Here is a 21,651-nt window from a genome sequence, read left to right as displayed (position 1 = left end):
ACACAGTCTTGACGTACTCCTTTTTCTATTTGGAACCAGTCTGTTGTTCCATGTCCAGTTCTAACTGTTGCTTCCTGACCTGCAAACATGTTTGCTTAAATTAAAAGAACTTACCGAGGAACTCTAAATAAAAAAATAATCATATTTTAATAGCTATTCTAATTCACTATAATTGAAACTTATAAATTACAGAACACCACTCAGTTTCTCCTTCAATTCAGAGTAGAGAGCAGAGATACAGGGAAAAAATCACCACATCATAAGGTAAGGAGACATCCCTTGAGAAAATACTATTACTTTGTGGTTCTGTTAAGTAGTAGAGGATAAAACATTATGTTGTTGAATAGAGAGTGGAAAGAGAAGCAGTGTCATCAGAGGTACTTACAGGTAAGTGACGTTTCTGAATACCAAATATATTCTTTGCCCCATCCTTTGAAAAAGTAGCCTGTCCAATCTGAACTCTGATACTGGTAATGCCTCTGATACTGGTAACTAATACTCCCTGTCCAACTTCATTATACCCCTTATATCTTTTTGGTATTAGTCATAAGGCTTTCCTTCCTTCTTCAAAAAGTCCAAGTGCCTGTCTCAGACTCTCTGCTTGGAATTCTCTCTCAGATATCACATGTCTTGGTTCTTTTTAAAAATAATTTAATTTAATTGGAGGATAATTACATTATAATATTGTGATGGTTTGGGGCATATATCAGCATGAATTGGCCATATGTATACATGTGTAACCCCCATCCTGAAATCCCCCTCCCCACATCCTACCCCTTCCTCCCCTCCTGTCTCATCCTTTCCTTCTAGGTTGTCGCATAGCACCAGCTTTGGGTGCCCTGCTTCATGCATCAAATTTGCACTGTTCATCTACTTTACATATGGTAATATATAGTTTCAGTGCTATTCTCTCAAATTATCCTGCCCTCACCTTCTCCCACTGAGTCCAAAAGTCTGTTCTTTACCTCTGTGTCTCCTTTGCTGCCCTGTATGTACCATCATCAGTATCATCCTTCTAGATTCCATATATATGCATTAATATACAGTATTTGTCTTTCTCTTTCTGACTTACTTCATTCTTTATAATAGGCTGTAGGTTCATCCACTGCCGGGAGCCGGCATATTGCATATTGAGTGCATATTGCATATTGAGTGCAGCACTTTTCAGGATCTGGAATAGCTCAACTGGAATTCTATCACTGCCGGGAGCCAGCGTGAGGAACTCCGCCCATGACAAAGGTCATGAGGAAGGAGGCTCGGCACACACAAAGGCGGGATCGAGCCTCAGGAGTCCCCCTGGAAATTCTCGAGCATTTACACCCAAAACCAGGTCTGCCTACTTTCTGCTTTGTGCTTTCACCTACACCTCTGACTTTACGGGGGGCTGTCCCCCACTACCTCTCTGAAAAAAGAGTTAGCTTACAGCTCCAGTTAATAATTCCTGGGTGTGACAGTGTTTAACCTACAAACTCCTTTGGAAATCCTCTAGCCTGCCTGAATAGGTTTTTCCGGCCACATGTGATTGTTCAGAGCCTCCCAACTGTGAGAGGCAGGAGATGTTCTAAACTGTCTAAACACAGATTCTTTTGAGTAGTTAAAAGATTGATTAGAAATTGTATTGGTGAAGGGATTTTCACTTGTTGGGCCAATGTTTGCTGCTAAGTTTCCATATCCCTTACCTGCTGTGTCCCTGGCAGTGTATTGATTAATATAATTGGTGTAAGTAGTAGCTTTAATGTTTGTAACCTGGGACCCTTGAGTTAATTCTTTTTCTTGTTATAGCCCACCACATCTTTGCACTGTAGGAATGCAACTTTATCTAATGCTTTTGGAGGGTGGCTCCTGACCAATCACCTTTAGAGAAAAATAAGTTTTCTGAAGAAAAGGTCTTAAAATGTTAACAGGCCTCCGGGCCAGAAGATGATGCAAATCACCTAAGCTTTTGCATATGATAAGTTTGCAGGAAGAAAGCCTGGCTTGCTGCCTGACTCTACCCCTTCCCCCATTATCCTCTATGCATAACTTAAGGTATAAAAACTACTTTGGAAAATAAAGTGCGGGCTTTGTTCACCGAAACTTGGTCTCACCATGTCGTTCTTTCTCTTACCTTCTGGCTGAATTATTCAGCCTCTTTTCTCCACTGAATTTCCTCACTGAGCTATCCTTATTTCAGCCTCTTTTCTTCACTGAATTTTACTGAGCTATCCTCATTCTATTACTCTTTATATCCTTAATTAACATTTAATTAAGCAATTGTTTCCTGATCTTCGCCTACGCTGTCTCTCCTTCGAATACCCTGGATCAGCCGGGGCTGGTCCCCGGCAATCCACCTCATTAGAACTGCCTCAAATTGTTCCTTTTTATAGCTGAGTAATATTCCATTGTGTATATGTACAACAACTTCCTTATCCATTCATCTGCCAATGGACATCTAGGTTGCTTCCATGTCCTAGCTATTGTAAACTGTGCTGCAGTGAACATTGAAGTACATGTGTCTCTTTCAATTCTGGTTTCCTTTGGAATGTATGCCCAGGAGTGGGGTTACTGGGTCATATGACAGTTCTCATCCCAGGTTTTTAAGGAATCTCTGCACTGTTCTCCATAGTGGCTGTACCAGTTTGCATTCCCACCAACAGTGCAAGAAGGTTCCCTTTCCTCCACACTCACTCCAGCATTTATTGTTTGTAAACTTTTTGATGATGGCCCTCTGACTAATGTGAGATGATGCCTCATTGTGGTTTTTATTTGCTTTTCTCTAATAATGAATGGTGTTGAGCATCTTTTAATGTTTTTCATCTAAATGTCTTCTTTGGAGAAATGTTTAGGTATTTTGCCCATTTTTTGATTGGGCGGTTTGTTTTTTCTGGTATTGAGCTGCATGGGCTGCTTACATATTTCGGAGATTAATTCTTGTCTGTTGTTTTATTTGCTGTTGTTTTCTCCCATTCTCAGGGCTGTCTTTTCACCTTGCTTATAGTTTCCTTGTTGTAAAAAAGCTTTTACATTTAATTAGGTCCCATTTGTTTATTTCTATTTTTATTTCCATTACTTTGGGAGGTGAGTCATAGAGGATCTTGCTGTGATTTATATCAGAGAATGTTTTGCCTATGTTTTCCTCTAAGAGTTTTATAGTATCTGGTCTTACATTTAGATCTTTAATTCATTTTAAGTTTATTTTTATATATGATGTTAAAAAGTGTTCTAGTTTCACTCTTTTACAGGTAGTTGACCAGTTTCCTCAGAACCACTTGTTGAAGAGACTGTCTTTTCTCCACTGTATATTTTTGCCTCCTTTGTCAAAGATAAGGTGTCCATAGGTGCATGGATTTATTTATGGACTTTCTATTTTGTTCCATTGATCTATATTTCTATCTTTGCACCAGTACCATGCTACCTTGATGACTATAGTTTTGAAGTATAGTCTGAAGTCAAGAAGGTTGATTCCCAACTTCTTTGCTTTTGTCTTGGTTCTTTACTCCCTGCTTAAATGTCATTCTTGAGTCCTTTTCTGACCATCCTGTATGAAATAATACTCTGGCTCCTCTATTTCCTATAAACTGTATGCTCCTTAATTTTTCTACATAGAATGTATCATCTTACTACTTATTTGCTTAATTATTTGATCTCTACCTCATTAGAATGCTTTTAAAGAATTGTGTCTGATCTGTTCAATGCTATATCTGCCCTAGTAAAGTAGTGTCTGGTATATACTAGGCAGCCAGTTGATATCTATTGAATGAATGAATGGCAGAATATTAATCTCTGGCATAAAGGCAATCAGACTACTTTTCTAAAGATGCTGAACTTTTACATAGTTCACACTCTACCCCAAGAATAGTATTATGAATGATATTTATATGATGAAATCTGTTAGGGTTTTATTTTTTTCCCCACTTCAAACTCTATCATGAGGCAAAAATAAGGATTCTCTAGCTTAAATAAAGGTAAAATCTGCCAAAATATCCTACATAAGTGTTTCTATAAGCAGATAGTAGTAGTGGAAGGAATTAAAAGTCTGTTTGTAATATAATTCAAAAAGATACATACACCCTTATGTTTATAGAAGCAATATTTACAGTAGCCAGGACATGGAAGCAACCTAAATGTCCATCAACATATGAATGGATAAAGATGTAGTATATTTATATAGGGGAATATTACTTGGCCATAAAATAGAAGGACACATGCCATTTGAAGCTAAATGAATGGACATTGAGATTATCATACTAACTGAAGTAATTCAGAAAAAGAAAGAAATATACCAGAGTATAACTTATATGTGACACAAATATGACACAAGTGATCTTATCTGTGAAACAGAAACAGACCCACAGACATGGATAAAAGATTTGTGGTCACCAAAGTGAGGGCCATGGTGGGAAAAAATTGGGTTGTGAGTTTGGATCTAACAGGTGCAAACTATTATATATAGAGTACATAAACAACAATATTATATAGCAGTGGGAAGTATTTTAATTATGTAATAAATCATAATGGGAAGGAAGAAAAGTATGGGCAAAATCTATGAATGAAGAGGTTTTTGAGAGTGTGTGAGTGCAAATGTATTAGGTATAAGGAAACTATCAAAAAAGAAATGTAAAAATGTGAGCTCATATGATCAGAAAAATTTTAGGAGTCAAACCGTTTAAAAAAACAAACAAACAATTTCTTTTGTACTTGAAAACATGAAAGCCTGAGAGAACTAAGATTTTCTGTCACTGGATCTTCCTTTGAAAGGCATATCTGCTTTGAACAAGATATACCTTCAATGCATTTACTAGCAATTTTAGAGAAAAACTAACTTTGCATGATAAAAAAATACATGGCAATAAAAGTCTGATTTTATGCTGTGTTTCTTGATACAAGACATAATGCCAGGAAAAAGAATTATGGTGGTTGGTGCTGGAGTCAGTGGATTAGGTGCCATTAAGATCTGTCTGGAGGAGGGACTGGAACCCATCTGTTTTGAAGAAAGCAATGACATTGGAGGACTGTGGAGATATGAGGTAAGTTTGAATATGCTTATACTTCTATATGTGTAATGACATTTTTTCATATCTGGGAAATAAGAATGCAAGGACTACAGCACTAAATTATCCTTCAACTACAGCTCCTTGGAAGAAAAGCTATGACCAAGGTAGACAGCATATTAAAAAGCAGAGGCATTACTTTGCCAACAAAGATCCTTATAGTCAAAGCTATGATTTTTCCAGTAGTCATGTGCAGATGTGAGTTGGACCATAAGGAAGGCTGAGCACCAAAGAATTGATGTTTTGAACTGTGGTGTTGGAGAAGGCTCTTGAGAGTCCTTTGGACAGCAAGAAGATCAATCCAGTCAATCCTAAAGGAAATCAGTCCTGAATATTCATTGGAAGGACTGATGCTGAAGCTGAAACTCCACTAGGTTGGCCACCTGATGCAAAGAGCTGACTCTTTAGAAAAGACCCTGATGCTGGGAAAGATTGAAGGCAAGAGGAGAAAGGGACGACAGATGATGAGATGGTTGGATGGCATCACCGACTCAATGGACATGAGTTTGAGCAAGCTCCAGGAGACAGCGAGGGATAGGGAAGCCTAGTGTGCTGCAGTCTATGGCATCACAAAGAGTCAGACATGACTGAGTGATTGAACAACAAAATACCTGTGATTTGACTCCCATTCCTTTCTTCTGCACAAGGATGATGTTCAATCAATCTCGTTTGCTTTCAGACTCTAGATCCTTGAAGAAGACTTGTGTGCTTGCTCTTCCTTCATCTCCACCATCACTACATGATAGACATCCTGGCACTTCCCCAAAACTGCTCTCACCACTGTTACCAATAAAATTGACAAACTGAATGGATTTTCTGTCCAGAATTGTATCGCTTTCTCAAGGGGATCCAATGATGTTAAAAATCAGCTCCTTTTTAAAACACTTGTCTCTAGCTTCTGTGATTTCACTCTGCTGTCTTTCTGATTTTCCTTCTCAGTTTTTTTCATGTTGCTGATTATAGCTCCCTTCTTACTCTTCTGTATTTTTTTAACTTTTTATGTGTTCTTTAGGATACCCTCCTAGCCCTCTGTGGCTTCAGTTATCACATATATGCTAATACATGAACTTTAGATTTTTATCTTGAGCCCAAGAGTATGTGCGTACAGTCAGGGCAACTAACACCAACTCTAATATTTTAGGACAAAGCTGAAATCTCAAGAGCTGAGCATAGTGATAGTATTTGGCCTGCATCATAGGTATATTCCCTGGTGGTTCAGATGGTAAAGAATCTGTCTGCAATGAGGGAAGCATGGGTTCAATATCTGGGTTGGGGAGATCCCCTGGAGAAGGAAATGGCAACCCACTCCAGTATTCTTGCCTGGAAAAATCTCATTAACGGAGGAGTCTGGTGGGCTGCAGTCCACGGGATTGCAAAGAGTTGAACACGACTGAGTGACTAATACTAGCCACTAGATAGGCATATTAAAGGGCTCTTCTTCAACTTATAGTTACACCCCTGGACCACATGGTCTTCAATGTTACCATGAAGGGAAAAGAAGGTAGGTCAAAAGATACCAACTGTTAGTTGGCTAGGTATAGCCTAGATGTGGTACTGGCTGCTTGTCTTTGCTAACCTCTGGACGTTTCACCAATACCTCATTGGCTTTTTGTGTTTCTCATTACCTATGTTACCAATTCTCTGCATTACATTCCCTGTTTCAAGTATCGAGAGAGGAGCTCCCATATTCCTGGATGGACCATGTCTGATACAGATACATCTCAAGAAAATCTCCAATCTCCCAGTCTGGTGTCCTTTTCACCCTGCACATGCAATTTCTATAAGTCCTATAACAAAGCATGCATTGATAATTGCTTTCCCTTGCAAGGTTTTCCTAACATTTTATGTGTATTCTTTGGTCTCCACAATAACTCTGTGACATAGACAAGTACCTATTTACAAGTGAAGAAATAGATTCAGAGAAATGACTTAATGTCAATTTCCTTGCTGGAGCTATGCAATGATACATCTCAAGGACTATGACAGAATGCCCCCAAATACCACAATATGTCATCTGATTTCACTAAGTGATCCCCATATAAAGCTTTCACTTCACCAGCCTGGTCATATTTACAGAGATTGTCCTTATCAAAAGGGATAATTTTGTGTATGAATGTTTTAATATTGTGTAATTCCTTAATATAACAATGCTCTTCATTTTGAAGAAGACTCATAGTTTGATCTGTTGTTAAAGTTGATATACTTTAGCAGGTGTCCTTTGTTTTCTTGGTAGGAGAAGACTGAAAGAGGCAGGCCAAGTGTCTATAAGTCTGTCATCAGCAACACTTCAAAGGAGATGATGGCCTACAGTGATTACCCTTTCCCTGACCACTTTCCCAACTACTTGCATAATTCCAAAATCATGGAGTATCTCCATATGTATGTCAAACACTTTCACCTTTTGAAGCACATCCAGTTTCTGGTAAGTGGGACAGAGAGCACTCAACATGCAAGGAAGTCTCTTGTTAAAACCCAAAGCTAGGCCAGAGCCGTAGGCTTTACATACATCTCCATGGAAGTTATACATCTCCATGGAAGTCTCCTTCAGGAGAAAATATGGGAGATTGACTGAAATGCCAAACTGTACACCTGGTGTAGGATCACCCCTAGCTACCTTGAGGACTGTAGTCTGAACAAATTGAGCTAATCTCACCTTTAAAATGCCTTGTTCGGGAGACCAGTTATACTTGAGCACTTTAATGAAAGCCCAGATGAGAGTACCTGCAGTCAACTTTATTCATTGAGGTCAAGAGTTCTTGAGGGCATCAGGGAAGAGTGGTCATGAGTCTTTTTGTCTTATTCCCAGTCGAAGGCGTGCAGCGTGAGGAAGCACTCTGATTTCTCTTTCACGGGAGAATGGGATGTTGTGGTGCAGGCTGAAGGAAAACAGGAATCCTATGTCTTTGATGGGATTATGGTGTGTAGTGGCCTTTTTACCAATCCCTTCATGCCACTTCAGAAATTTCCAGGTATGTGCTATTGAATTCTAAGGCACTGGTGTTGTGAGATACTATCACTGTAGCTATTGTTATTTTTGAAGAGAGTTTATAATTCTGAAAGTCACCTTAGTTTCATAATAAATATTACATTTTCTGATTATAAAGTAATGCAAGTTCTTTCAAGTTAATCCAAATAATACAGTTATAAAATTGAAAATAAAAAGTACTAAAATATACTATCACCACCAGTTCTGGGCTATTTAAGAGGAAGGTGCTACATTTTAATAGTGTGAAGTAATTACTAAGAGCAAAGATACAGAAATATATTAAGATTTTGCTTTATTTCTGAATGTGTATATATATATACCATGTGTATATATATACATACATGGTATTCTCCAGGCAAGAAACTGGAGTGGGTTGTCATGCACTCCTCCAAGGATCTTTCCAACCCAGGGATCGAACCTGCTTCTCCTGTAGCTCCTGCATTGCAGGCAGATTCTCTACCATTGACCCACCAGGGAAGCCACATATATATACATATATGTATAGATAAACATAACATAACAAGATGACTACAAATAGCTAAGTGCTAGTGTGTCACTACATATATCTTACAAGATACTGCAGTGCTACTTACTATTTGGAAGCTTAAGCACTCTGAATATAAGGAATCATGCAGCAATGATTTACCTGCAAAAGAGCTCCTTCTTACCTCTAGAAGCAGAATGTGTATACTGTTTGCTCGAAGAGGGCTGAATCTGAGACTCCTTTGGGCTTCTCAGGAGATGCTGAACTCCCCCACTTTCCATTCTTATGTCTGTTTCCAAGTGCACAAGAAGAAAGAGAAAGATAAAATTGGTCAAAAGCGGTCTGTTAGTTATTAGCTTATTAGAGATTTAAACATTCCTGTACTGATTCAATCAGTATTCGTTCAAGAAATATCTACTGAGCATCACTTTTGTGGCAGAGGCTCAGCAGAGAATTAAACAGATCAAAATTTTTGTCCCCTTGGAGCATACATGGTAGTAGATGGAGGGAGATACAAAAAAGGATAAATATGTGGAAGGTAATAACTATGAAGAGAAACAATTAACAGGAAGGGCAAAGGGTTGGTGGTTGGGGAGATGGGCTTGTCATGCAAGACTAGTTGAAGTGGTCAGGTAAGGCTTCAGAGAGAAAAGAGCACTGGAATAAATACCCCAAGGCATTGAGGAAGTGATGCAAATAACTGAGGAATGCAGATTGTATAAAAGAAAGAAAACAGTGCAAAGAACTTGAGGTAGGTGTGTAACAGACAGGTCCATGTGGTGAGAATAGAAGAAAGAGTACAGGGAGATGACGTCAGAGAGTGAATGCTGCACCAGACCAATAAGAATTAAAAAGGCCATTGTCTGGACCATGGCTCTGACTTTAACTGAAGTGGGATCCACTGGGCGGATTTCAGCAGAGCAGTGTCCCCTTGGAGCATGCTCCAATCACATTGGCTGTTGTGTTGAGAACAGCTGGGGAAGGAGCTGGGAAAGCAGAAACAGGCAGGCCAGGGAGGAGGTTCTTGATAATTCAGTTGAAAAATGATGGTGATTTTGACCAGGATAATGGCAGTGGAGATGATGCTGTGAAAGTGCTGCACTCAATATGCCAGCAAATTTGGAAAACTCAGCAGTGGCCACAGGACTGGAAAAGGTCAGTTTTCATTCCAATCCCAAAGAAAGGCAATGCCAAAGAATGCTCAAACTACCGCACAGTTGTACTCATCTCACATACCAGTAAAGTAATGCTCAAAATTCTCCAAGCCAGGCTTCAGCAATATGTGAGCTGTGAACTTCCTGATGTTCAAGCTGGTTTTAGAAAAGGCAGAGGAACCAGAGATCAAATTGCCAACATCCGCTGGATCATGGAAAAAGCAAGAGAGTTCCAGAAAAACATCTATTTCTGCTTTATTAACTATGCCAAAGCCTTTGACTGTGTGGATCACAATCAACTGTGGAAAATTCTGAAAGAGATGGGAATACCAGACCACCTGATCTGTCTCTTGAGAAATTTGTATGCAGGTCAGGAAGCAACAGTTAGAACTGGACATGGAACAACAGACTGGTTCCAAATAGGAAAAGGAGTTCGTCAAGGCTGTATATTGTCACCCTGCTTATTTAACTTCTATGCAGAGTACATCATGAGAAACGCTGGACTGGAAGAAACACAACCTGGAATCAAGATTGCCAGGAGAAATATCAATAACCTCAGATATGCAGATGACACCACCCTTATGGCAGAAAGTGAAGAGGAACTCAAAAGCCTCTTGATGAAAGTGAAAGTGGAGAGTGAAAAAGTTGGCTTAAAGCTCAACATTCAGAAAACAAAGATCATGGCATCTGGTCCCATCATTTTATGAGAAATAGATGGGGAAACAGTGGAAACAGTCACTGCAGATGAAACAGTCACTGCAGTCACTTCAGCCATGAAATTAAAAGATGCTTACTCCTTGGAAGGAAAGTTATGATCAACCTAGATAGCATATTCAAAAGCAGAGACGTTACTCTGCCAACAAAGGTTCGTCTAGTCAAGGCTATGGTTTTTCCTGTGGTCATGTATGGATGTGAGAGTTGGACTGTGAAGAATGCTGAGCGCCAAAGAATTGATGCTTTTAAACTGTAGTGTTGGAGAAGACTCTTGAGAGTCCCTTGGACTGCAAGGAGATCTGGACAGTCCATTCTGAAGGAGATCAGCCCTGGGATTTCTTTGGAAGGAATGATGCTGAAGCTGAAACTCCAGTACTTTGGCCACCTCATGTGAAGAGCTGACTCATTGGGAAAGACTCTGATGCTGGGAGGGATTAGGGGGCAAGAGGAGAAGGGGACGACAGAGGATGAGATGGCTGGATGGCATCACCGACTCGATGGACGTGAATTTGAGTGAACTCCGGGAGTTGGTGATGGACAGGAAGGCCTGGCGTGCTGCAATTCATGGGGTCGCAAAAGAGTCGGACACGACTGAGCAACTGATCTGATCTGATCTGAGTGGCAGTGGAGACATAACATGGTGCTTGGATCTTAAATATAGTTTGAAGTTCAGTTCAGTTCAATTGCTCAGTCATGTCCAACTCCTTGCGATCCCATGGACTGCAGCATGCCAGGCTTCCCTGTTTATCACCAACTCCTGGAGCTTGCTCAAACTCATGTCCACCAAGTTGGTGACGCCATCCAACCATCTCATCCTCTATTGTCCCCTTCTCCTCCTGCCCTCAATCTTTCCCACCATCAGGGTCTTCTCCAGTGGGTCAGTTCTTCTCATCACGTTGCCAGCGTATTGGAGCTTCAGCTTCAGCATCAGTCCCTCCAATGAATATTCAGGACTGATTTCCTTTAGGACTGACTGGTTTGATTTCCTTTCAGTCCAAGGGACTCTCAAGAGTCTTCTCCAACACCACCGTTCAAAAGCATTAATTCTTCGGTGCTCAGCTTTCTTTTTTTTTTTTTGTCTGAAGAATATATTTTATTTATTTTTATTTTTTATTTTTAAACTTTATGATCCAACTCTAACATCTATACATGACTACTGGAAAAACCATAGCTCTGACTAGATGGACTTTTGTTGGCAAAATAATGTCTCTGTTTTTTAATATGCTATGTTGGTCATAGCTCGTCTTCCAAGGGGCAAAGGTCTTTTAATTTCATGGATGCAGTCACCAACTGCAGTGATGTTGCAGCCCAAGAAAATAAAGTCTGTCACTGTTTCCACTGTTTCCCCATCATTTTGCCATGAAGCAATGGGACCAGATGCCATGATGTTAGTTTTTTGAATGTTGAGTTTTAAGCCAACTTTTTCACTCTCCTCATTCACTTTCATCAAGAGTCTCTTTAGTTCTTTGCTTTCTGCCTTAAGGGTGATGTCATCTGTGTATCTGAGGTTATTGATATTTCTCCCAGAAATCTTGATTCCAGCTTGTGCTTCATCCAGCTTAGCATTTCGCATGATGTACACTGCATAGAAGTTAAATAAGCAGGGTGACAACATGCAGCCTTGATGTACTCCTTTCTGAATTTGGAACCAGTCCACTGTTCCATGTCCGGTTCTAACCGATGCTTCTTGACTTGCATACATATTTCTCAGGATTTGGGTAAGGTGATCTGGTACTCCCATCTTTTTAAGAATTTTCTGCAGTTTGCTGTGGTCCATGCAGTCAAAGGCTTTGGTGTAGTCAAGAAAGCAGTAGATGTTTTCCTGGAACTCTCACCCTTTTTTGATGATCCAATGGATGTTGGCAATTTGATCTTTGGTTCTTCTGCCTTTTCTAAATCCAGCTTGAACATTTGCAAGTTCTCGGTTCATGTACTGTTGAAGTCTCTCTTGGAGAATTTTGAGCATTACTTTGCTAGCATGTGAAATGATTGCAATTGTGCAGTATTTGAACATTCTTTGGCATTGCCTTTCTTTGGGATTGGAATGAAAACTGACCTTTTCCAGTCCTGTGGCCACTGCTGAGTTTTCCAAATTTGCTGGCATATTGAGTGCAGCACTTTAATAGCATCATCTTTCAGGATTTCAAGTAGCTCAGCTGGGATCCATCACCTTCACTAGCTTTGTTCATAGTGATGCTTTCTAAGGCCCACTTGACTTCACATTCCAGGATGTCTGGCTCTAGGTGAGTGATCTCCCCCTCATGGTTATCTGGGTCATGAAGATCATTTTGTATTGCTCTTTTGGTATTCTTTCCACCTCTTCTTAATATCTTCTGCTTCTGTTTGGCCCATACAATTTCTGTCCTTTATTTTGCCCATATTTTCATGAAAAGTTCCCTTGGTATCGCTAATTTTCTTGAAGAGATCTCTAGTCTTTCTCATTCTATTGTTTTCCTCTATTTCTTTGCATTGATCACTGAAGAAGGCTTTCTTACCTCTCCTTGCTACCCTTTGGAACTCTGCATTCATATGGATATCTTTCCTTTTCTCCTTTGCCTTTAACGTCTCTTCTTTCCTAAGCTATTTGTAAGGGCTTCACAGACAACCATTTTGCCTTTTTGCTTTTCTTTTTCTTAGGGATGGTGTTGATCACTGCTTCCTGTACAATTCACAAACCTCTGTCCATAGTTCTTCAGGCACTCTGTCTATCAGATTTAATCCCTTGAGTCTATTTGTCACTTCCACTGTATATATTGTAAAGGATTTGATTTAGGTCATACCTGAATGGTCTAGTGATTTACTGACTTTCTTCAATGTAAATCTGAATTTGGCAATAAGGACTTCATGATCTGAGCCACAGTGAGCTCTCATCTTGTTTTTGCTGACTGTAGAGAGCTTCTCCATCTTCGGATGCAAAGAATATAATCAATCTGATTTTGGTATTGACCATCTGGTGATGTCCATGTGTAGAGTCATCTCTAGTGTTGTTGGAAGAAGGTGTTTGCTATGACCAGTGCATCCTCTTGGCAAAATTCTGTTAACCTTTGCCCTGCTTCATTTTGTACTCCAAGGCCAAATTTGCCTATTACTCCATGTATCTCTTCTACTTTCTAGTAGAAGTTGGAAAAAAAGAATTTGCTGATGGGTCGGTTATGAGGTGTGATTTTTAAAAAGGTGATATGTTATAAAAGGATAAAAAAGGATAATTTTATTGCCCAAAGCAATGGAGTTGCCATTTCCTGAGAGAGAAGAGGTCTTGGGAAAACTAATTCTGCCTGTTTGAGGGGCAAAGGTTGAGCAGGTGACAGGGTCTTAGAGATGATTATTGAAAATGGAAGAGGATGGGATAAGATTTAATACATTCATTATTATTACTTTTTTTTTTACTTTACAATATTGTATTGGTTTTGATTTAATACATTCAAAGATAAACATTAGACTTATTTTTCAAGTGCTATGTTTTAGGAGTGTTTAAAAGGATACTCATACCATTCCTGTGAGCTAGGTGAAACAATTTCTATTTTACACATTACAAATACATCTAGTAGTGAAAAAGTTATGAAGTATGCCCAGGTTTGTTTGATCTCAAGGTCTACTCCCATATTGAGCCAGAGGGCAAAGTGTTCATTTTGAAACAGAATAGAAATATTTTATCTTGGGGAAAGGAGACAGAGGAAGGATAGATTAAAACACAGGAACTTTTAGATGTTGAGGAACTCATCTCAGGTTTTTATTGTTTCATAAAAAATGAGAAGAAAATGTTATCTTCAGGTAGTGAGGGGCATTTTAGTAGGACCAGGAGGAGGGGGAATAATTGGAACAGTTGTAGTCAGAAATTGAAAGGAAAAGTGAAATTAGCAATGATTGAGCTCAGGAATTCACTAGGTGATGATCAAAGAATTGCTTCCAAGGGAAAGCTGAGGTTTTGGAGCACATTCACCAGATAAAGGAAAAAGAACAAGGAATGATCCACAATTAGGATGGAACAGGGCTGTCCAGTGTCACAGGAGAAGCAGTGAAGCCTGTAAGTGCAGGCCTCAATGTTGTCTGAAAGATGAAATGGTACAAAATCGACCAGATATTATGGTTTGGCCACATGAGGTTTTTACTTAAGTCAGAGGATATTTTTTAAACAAGAATAATGGTTTTTGTTTTTTCTCTTTGAATTTATTTATTTATTTTATTTTTTTTGATATATTTTTTAATTTTTTAAATTAATTTTATTTTATTTTTAAACTTTACAAATTGTATTAGTTTTGCCAAATATCAACATGAATCCACCACAGGTATACATGTGCTCCCCATCCTGAACCCTCCTCCCTCCTCCCTCCCCATACCATCCCTCTGGGTCGTACCAGTGCACCAGCCCCAAGCATCCAGTATCGTGCATTGAACCTGGACTGGCATCTCGTTTCATGATATTTTACATGTTTCAATGCCATTCTCCAAAATCTTCCCACCCTCTCCCTCTCCCACAGAGTCCATAAGACTGTTCTATACATCAGTGTCTCTTTTGCTGTCTCGTATACAGGGTTATCGTTACCTAATGTTTTTATATCCTTTCAGCCCCAGAATCACTGAGCATTTGTCCCCAGTACAGAGCCAAGTGAATAGTGCTAGTGTTGGTAGAAAGGGTGTACTGGGCCTAGGAAGAGATGGAAAACAAGGTAGACAGGGGTGAAGCTTGGGTTAAGGAAGCAAGACAGGAACCTGGATCAGAGCAGTATTTATAATAATGAAGATGATGGACAAAGAAGATGTATTACTTATATAGGAGTCAAGCTCTTTTTGAAGACTTGGCAGGATATAGATAAGTTAAAAAGAGGCAGAAGTAAAATATCTGACTTTTTAAGAAACCTGAGTATTTGTTGGAATATAAAAATTTTGTTCCAGAACAGAACTGTAGGAGAATTAATTCTGTCTGATAATGTAGGACAAGCACAGTTCACAGATCAGGAATAGTAGACCAGAAAATGAGAGATTTAAATTAGAAAGCCTTTGAGTTTAGCAATAAGCTTTAGAATATGCCAGCAGTTTAAAAGACAAAATAACAGTCAATGCTTGATTGTGTTCTTGCCCACAGGAATCATGCGTTTCAAAGGTCAATATATTCACAGTTGGGAATACAAGAGTCCAGAGAAATTTCAGGGCAAGAAAATCATTGTGATTGGCATTGGAAATTCTGCAATTGATTTGGCGATTGAGCTCAGTCATGTAGCTGCACAGGTTTGGTGCCTAAATTCCCTTTCTTGAGATGCAACCTGGGCCCTAACTTCTGAGATATGAGAATTGCACAAAATATGTGTAGTGTGTACTCATACGCTGTTTCAATACTGATTGTTAATTACCTTCTCACACCTATTTCCTCAATAGTGAATGAGTGATAGTTGCTCAGTCATGCCTGATTCTGCAACCCCATGGACTATAGCCTGTCATGCTCCTCTGTTCATGGAATTCTTCAGGCAAGATTACTGGAGTGGGTTGCCATTTCCTTCTCCAATTTCCTCAATAGGCATCTTGATAATCTATTCCAAAAAAGAAAAATGGAGAATGAAATACAAATAAATAGTTTAAACCTCAAAGACTTTCAAATTGTTTATTTTTACCAGAGTCTGAAGATTTTTCCAGTTCAGTCAAGAATTACAAAAAAAAAAAAAAAAAAGCTTATTAGATAACCATTTTTTAAATCCCTTTATTTTTCATCGACATGACACTTGACACCATCTTCCAACTCCAATTCCTTCAATAGGGATACAAATTAACTAAGTGTTGTAGTTACTACAACACAGTAATTAGCAGCTGGATGGGATCTTTTGTGTCAACTGTTGATATCTATCTAGCCTTTTTGCATCATTATGTGTTTTTGCAATTTAAGACATTGCAGGCATCAAATACTCCTTTGGGAAAGGTTCAAAAAGAATAGTGGGTTGACCCAGAAGAAGGCTTGGGGCTATAAGCAACAAGTCAGATGTGTCTGTATGTGGGAGTGTATGTAACTATGTGTTGGTCTTCCTGCTTTTGAGAACAGAAGAACTCTTCAAGATAAAAGACAGTAGAGTTTTTATCCATTTCTTCTCATGAGCCAAATGAGTAATATCTGAAGAACTGAGAAATTAGCCTATGAAAGTGAACTCTCATATCTATTGTGTTTACTTGCATTCTCTCCTAGGTGTTTCTCAGCACAAGAAGTGGTGCATGGATTTGGAACCGGGTCTGGGATTCTGGGATGCCCATGGACACTGTTCTCTTTACTCGTTTTAATTCTCTTGTCAAAAAAATTTTCCCTGAATTCTTAATCAACAGATGGGCAGAGAATAAATTAAATTCTCGCTTTAACCATGACATTTATGGTTTGCTACCTCAACACAGGTATGTTCTAGGATTTTTAAAAAGTAATTTTGCTGCTGCCTTTTGGAATCAGTGGGTCAAACTTGGAACATAAGGATGATTTAGAGTTCACGTTTTACCACCTTGAAAGTAGACTTCAGCTATCTTGCTGCTGCTGCTGCTGCTGCTAAGTCGCTTCAGTCGTGTCCGTCTCTGTGCGACCCCATAGACGGCAGCCCACCAGGCTCCGCCGTCCCTGGGATTCTCTAGGCAAGAACACTGGAGTGGGTTGCCATTTCCTTCTCCAATGCATGAAAGTGGAAAGTGAAAGTGAAGTCACTCAGTCGTGTCCAACTCTTTGCGACCCCAAGGACTGCAGCCTACCAGGCTCCTCCGTCCATGGGATACTCCAGGCAAGAGTACTGGAGTGGGGTGCCATCACCTTCTCCGTCAGCTATCTTAGGAGACTGTTAATCATTGTTTCTTTTCTCATGTTTCTTTGGGCCATTCTATTCTTAAACTTAGAAGAAGGAAATTGAATTTCAGGCATGGTGGCAGCTTCACCTGTCCCCACTCTTGATGTTTTCAAACTACTGTGCACTTTTTCTTTAGGCTCTGAAACCTTAGACTGTAGTAAGCAAATAATATACTATACCATAAAAATAAACTCCATCTTTCTGAGCCAAATTTTAAAAAAGTCAGGAATCTGGTAAGATTCCATCAACAAGATGGAAGACTTGTAATTTTACATTTTAAAAGGATCACTCAGGCTGCTGATTGGAGGAAAAATTGTGGGGAGTCAAAGGTAGAAGCAGTGTTAAACTGCTTTAAACAGTATTAAAATATTAGTTACTAACAGTGTTAAATTTAAATAATGTTAGTAAATCTTACAAAAATGCCACAAAGGTTCTCAAAATAATGGAGATCAGACTATGATCTGATTTTTCTGTTCCATTTTAAGCACTTCACCCATTGCTTTAAAAAAAAAAAAATCTCTCTCATCTCCCAAAAAAATTGTTTTAAGGAAATTAGGTATCAATATATCACTGCTATAAACTTATATCACCTTTCAAAAGTTTCTCTTTACATGTAGTAAGCACTGTATAAACATTATTGGCAGTCTGATGAATACAGAAGGTTTATTCAGTAAATAATTCAGAAGAAATATTGACCAAAAATCTTTTGTAAAATAAAAAGGCATGTCTTTCATTTTTTAGCAAGACTAAAAAGTCAATTTAAGTATTTTCTTAGCTTACCTCCTTTCCAAAAAGACTTATATTAGTTTTCCTGCATACAAATTTTCATTCCTCAGATTTCTGAGTCATCAAGCTAGTTTCAGTGATGATCTACCTAACTACATAATTACTGGAAGAGTTCGGATGAAACCAAATGTTACAAAGTTCACAGAAACATCAGCCATCTTTGAGGACAGCACAGAAGAGGATGTTGATGTTATAATCTTTGCCACAGGATACACTTGTTCTTTCCCATTTTTGGAAAATAATTTAACAGTTCTGGATATCCAGCATTCCATGTATAAATTTGTTGTCCCTCCTGAGCTAGAAAAACCAATGCTAGCTTTTATTGGTATCCTCCAGCCAGTAGGAGCCACTATTCCCACATCAGAACTCCAGAGCCAATGGGCTGTACGTGTATTCAAGGGTATGTCGTGACCTTTTTCATATTTACAAAAGATAACCATCCAGATAATGTGATTTCAGAGGCACTGAAAAAGTCTTCTGCTGCAAACATATCTGAAGCTCACCTTTACAGTATTTGAAATTCTGCCTCAAGATTTTTTATTTCAGTGTTTGATGGCTATGTAATCTTTAGGATTCCCATATGAAAATGAAGATTAAAAAACTACTACCTAAAGATATCAAATGACAACTTATTGGCAAATGATTCTTTAAAGCACATCAGCGAGATACACAGGATAGGAAATGAGGGCAGGAGAAGAAAGATCTCAACCTAAAGTACACATGGGAAATAACAATTATCCTACTTTTCAGTCTTTCTAGAATATTTCTGGAGTGATCCACAACTACAGGGAGCACTTTTTGGCCTATCTCTCAAGTTCAAAATATAAAAAGGACAAGCAGAGTCACAGAATTATGAACTGTGAGTTATGAAAATTATGTCAGAGTCAGAAAGTAACTGGAATAGGACCACAGCACAATTAAAAAAGCAAGAACTTTGTAATCCAGTGAGCTCTGATTAAAACCCAGTTCCTCCACATGCTGACTGCGTGGTCTTGACATATTACTTGACCTCCACAATTCCCTCACTTATAAAAATGAAGTAATTAGGTGTATTGTGCAGAGCAGTGAAAATTAACAATTAAGCATTTGTCTTTTGTAAGCCTTCAATGAATGTTGATTGTATGAATCAAGATTAGCCATGGTGCTAATCTTTTTATTATTATTCTTTTTTATATCATAACTTTTAGGTTTAGAATAGATTGAAGACAGAGTCAAACCTACCTTAATGAAATGATGCCCATCACATTGCAATAATTCTGCTCATTTTTTTGTTCCTTCTTCAAAATGTTTCCCATATGTTCCTACTAGATTCTGCTTCTTGAAATGTAGAATATTATTCATTAAAGAAATGAATAATTATAGGAAAGTGTTTTACATGATTTAAGATGAAAAATCAAGAAGAAATCTCTGTCCAATGAAGACAATCAGGAGTCATTGACTCACCATTAGTAGCTATTGAAAAGCTAAGTGATAGCATAAATGAACAAGTATAGCTCACTATTTAAAAGAGAGTCAAAAAAAGTACTCTGGTTATGGAACTACACACACACACACTACTTTGTGCCTTGTTACTGGATGCAACTCCCTTCAGTTCATTCTTCCTTGTGAGATTTGAGGTCTACCAGTCAAGATGTGTGGAGAAGGCAATGGCACCTCATTCCAGTACTCTTGCCTGGAAAATCCCATGGATGTAGGAGCCTGGTAGGCTGCAATCCATGAGGTCGCTAAGAGTGGGACAAGACTGAGCGACTTCACTTTCACTTTTCACTTTTCACTTTCATGCGTTGGAGAAGGAAATGGCAACCCACTCCAGTGTTCTTGCCTGGAGAATCCCAGGGACGGGGGAGCCTGGTGGGCTGCCGTCTATGGGGTCGTACAGAGTCGGACATGACTGAAGCGACTTAGAAGCAGCAGCAGCAGTCAAAATGTGGAGTCATTAAAGACGTGTTTTTGCATGTGTAAGGCATGTGCACCTGATAGAACAGTGAATGTAGGGCAATCCAGAGCAACTCCTGAATCCATCTCTCCCACTCCTATGCTATCTTACGACGTTCTCCACCAAACAGACCCTCGTATTACACATTTCTTCCTCAAACCACAGCTTTTCAATAAGAAAACCATTTTCACACCCGAAATTTCTTTCCTAGGATTGAACAAATTACCTTCAGTGAGTGGCATGTTGGCTGACATAAGAAAGAAGAGAACAAAACTTGAAAAACAGTAAGAAACTTGCTTCTTGATGAAAGTCAGTAGAAAGTGTTTAGGTGGAAGTGTTTGTATTTCAAACATTCTTTATATTTTTCTCATGATGGAATCTGAGTCTATTTGCCTGGAGGAGATCTCAAATTATTAACTTTTTAATTTCCTCTTAACCATGCATAAATATCATATATGGAGGACTTATCGAATGGAATGGGTAGAGAATGGTCCAACTTGGAAACTGTAGAATTTTATTTAAAGTTTATGGAACACTTTATATAACATATAATTATAAATTTGTGTCATGCTGTAGCCTTAGAGATATAAAGCATCTGAAAATATATGATGAAATGAAAGATTGTTTCACTCTTTTACCATGTTGAAAAGAAAAACCAATGTGAGAAATGAGATAGGAAACCATTACAGAATCCAAGTAAAATTCTTATGTTTGGTTAGGAGCTTGTGGGTTCACCAAATCTTCTTAATGGAAAATTATTCTCAACCACTAGTGTTGGGGATATAATTTATTTCTATTTAGCAAATATCTACTGAAAATCTACAATGTGGAGGTCACAACATGTTCTCTATGAGAAATAAAAGGTTTTATTTTAAGAATCACAATTTGTTACCCAGTAACTTTGGTTTAGAAAGAGGGTGAAGATTTGCATTTCAGTAATATTTAAAGTGAAATTAATATCACACATATATGTACAATTCTTGTAGCATATTCCATAGTGTATTCATCACCACTGATTTAACGAAATGAGACTATATCCTAATTGAGAATTAAATTCATGGGCAAAGAAAATTTAAGAAAAGACAAAAGTCTTCTGAAACCCACCTATTAATATCCAAGATCCTTGGAAGGATTTGTTGGGGAAAAAACACTGCAAGAATATTTTGTTAAAAAGCACTGAGGCCACAGTCAATGAAAAGAAGAAAACATTTTATATCTCATTTTTTGGAGAAATCATCAGCCAATGTCTAGATGTAATTTTGCTTGGAGAGATGGAGGTTCTGATAGTTTCCCCTTCTGGTTTCAGGTACCTGAATAGTCCCCGTGATGCACGCAGAGTTCAGTATGTGGATTACATGGATGAAATTGCCTCTGAAATAGCAGTGAAACCCAACCTGTTCTCACTTTTCCTGTGGGATCCAAAGCTGGCTCTGGAACTTTTCCTTGGGCCATGCACATCTTACCAATACCACCTACAAGGGCCAGGGAAGTGGGCTGGGGCCCGGGAAGCCATTCCGACTCAGAGAGAACGGATCATTAAGCCCCTGAGGACTCGCACCCTCATATGTGCCCAGGCTCCATGCTGTGTGCCACTTTGGCTTAAAAGTATCTGTGTAGCCCTTCTCCTCTTTGTTCTCACTTTCATCATTATTAAAGGATAATCTTCCTGTGATCATTGCTATATTGTAGGTTAACAGTAACACACACTAATTAAGAGACTGGGCATGTGCAAGTATTTATCCCTCACTCTGGACTAGA

The 21,651-nt window shown here is 38.7% G+C and overlaps 1 protein-coding gene across 1 annotated transcript; it reads left to right on the top strand.

Annotated features, from left to right (window-relative positions):
• The first annotated feature begins 4,871 nt into the window (after nucleotides 1-4,871).
• On the top strand, nucleotides 4,872-21,554 carry LOC133245061 (flavin-containing monooxygenase 5-like). The gene is made up of 8 exons (XM_061412977.1): nucleotides 4,872-5,006; nucleotides 7,264-7,452; nucleotides 7,837-7,999; nucleotides 15,452-15,594; nucleotides 16,538-16,737; nucleotides 18,008-18,357; nucleotides 20,105-20,177; nucleotides 21,200-21,554. The coding sequence occupies exons 1-8, from the start codon at nucleotides 4,872-4,874 to the stop codon at nucleotides 21,552-21,554; spliced, it is 1,608 nt and encodes a 535-aa protein (XP_061268961.1).
• Nucleotides 21,555-21,651: the final 97 nt, after the last annotated feature.

This window comes from Bos javanicus, chromosome 3 (genome assembly GCF_032452875.1).
Source record: "Bos javanicus breed banteng chromosome 3, ARS-OSU_banteng_1.0, whole genome shotgun sequence".
NCBI lineage: Eukaryota > Metazoa > Chordata > Mammalia > Artiodactyla > Bovidae > Bos > Bos javanicus.
Note: the sequence above shows the minus strand (reverse complement) of the source record. Positions and strands in the feature narration are given on the sequence as shown.

Coding starts and splice junctions, on each gene's coding strand:
- LOC133245061 (XM_061412977.1), top strand. CDS start 4,872: ATGCCAGGAAAAAGAATTATGGTGGTTGGTGCTGGAGTCAGTGGATTA. Junction 8,000..15,451: donor GCCACTTCAGAAATTTCCAG/GTATGTGCTATT, acceptor TCTTGCCCACAG/GAATCATGCGTTTCAAAGGT. Junction 20,178..21,199: donor AGAACAAAACTTGAAAAACA/GTAAGAAACTTG, acceptor TTCTGGTTTCAG/GTACCTGAATAGTCCCCGTG.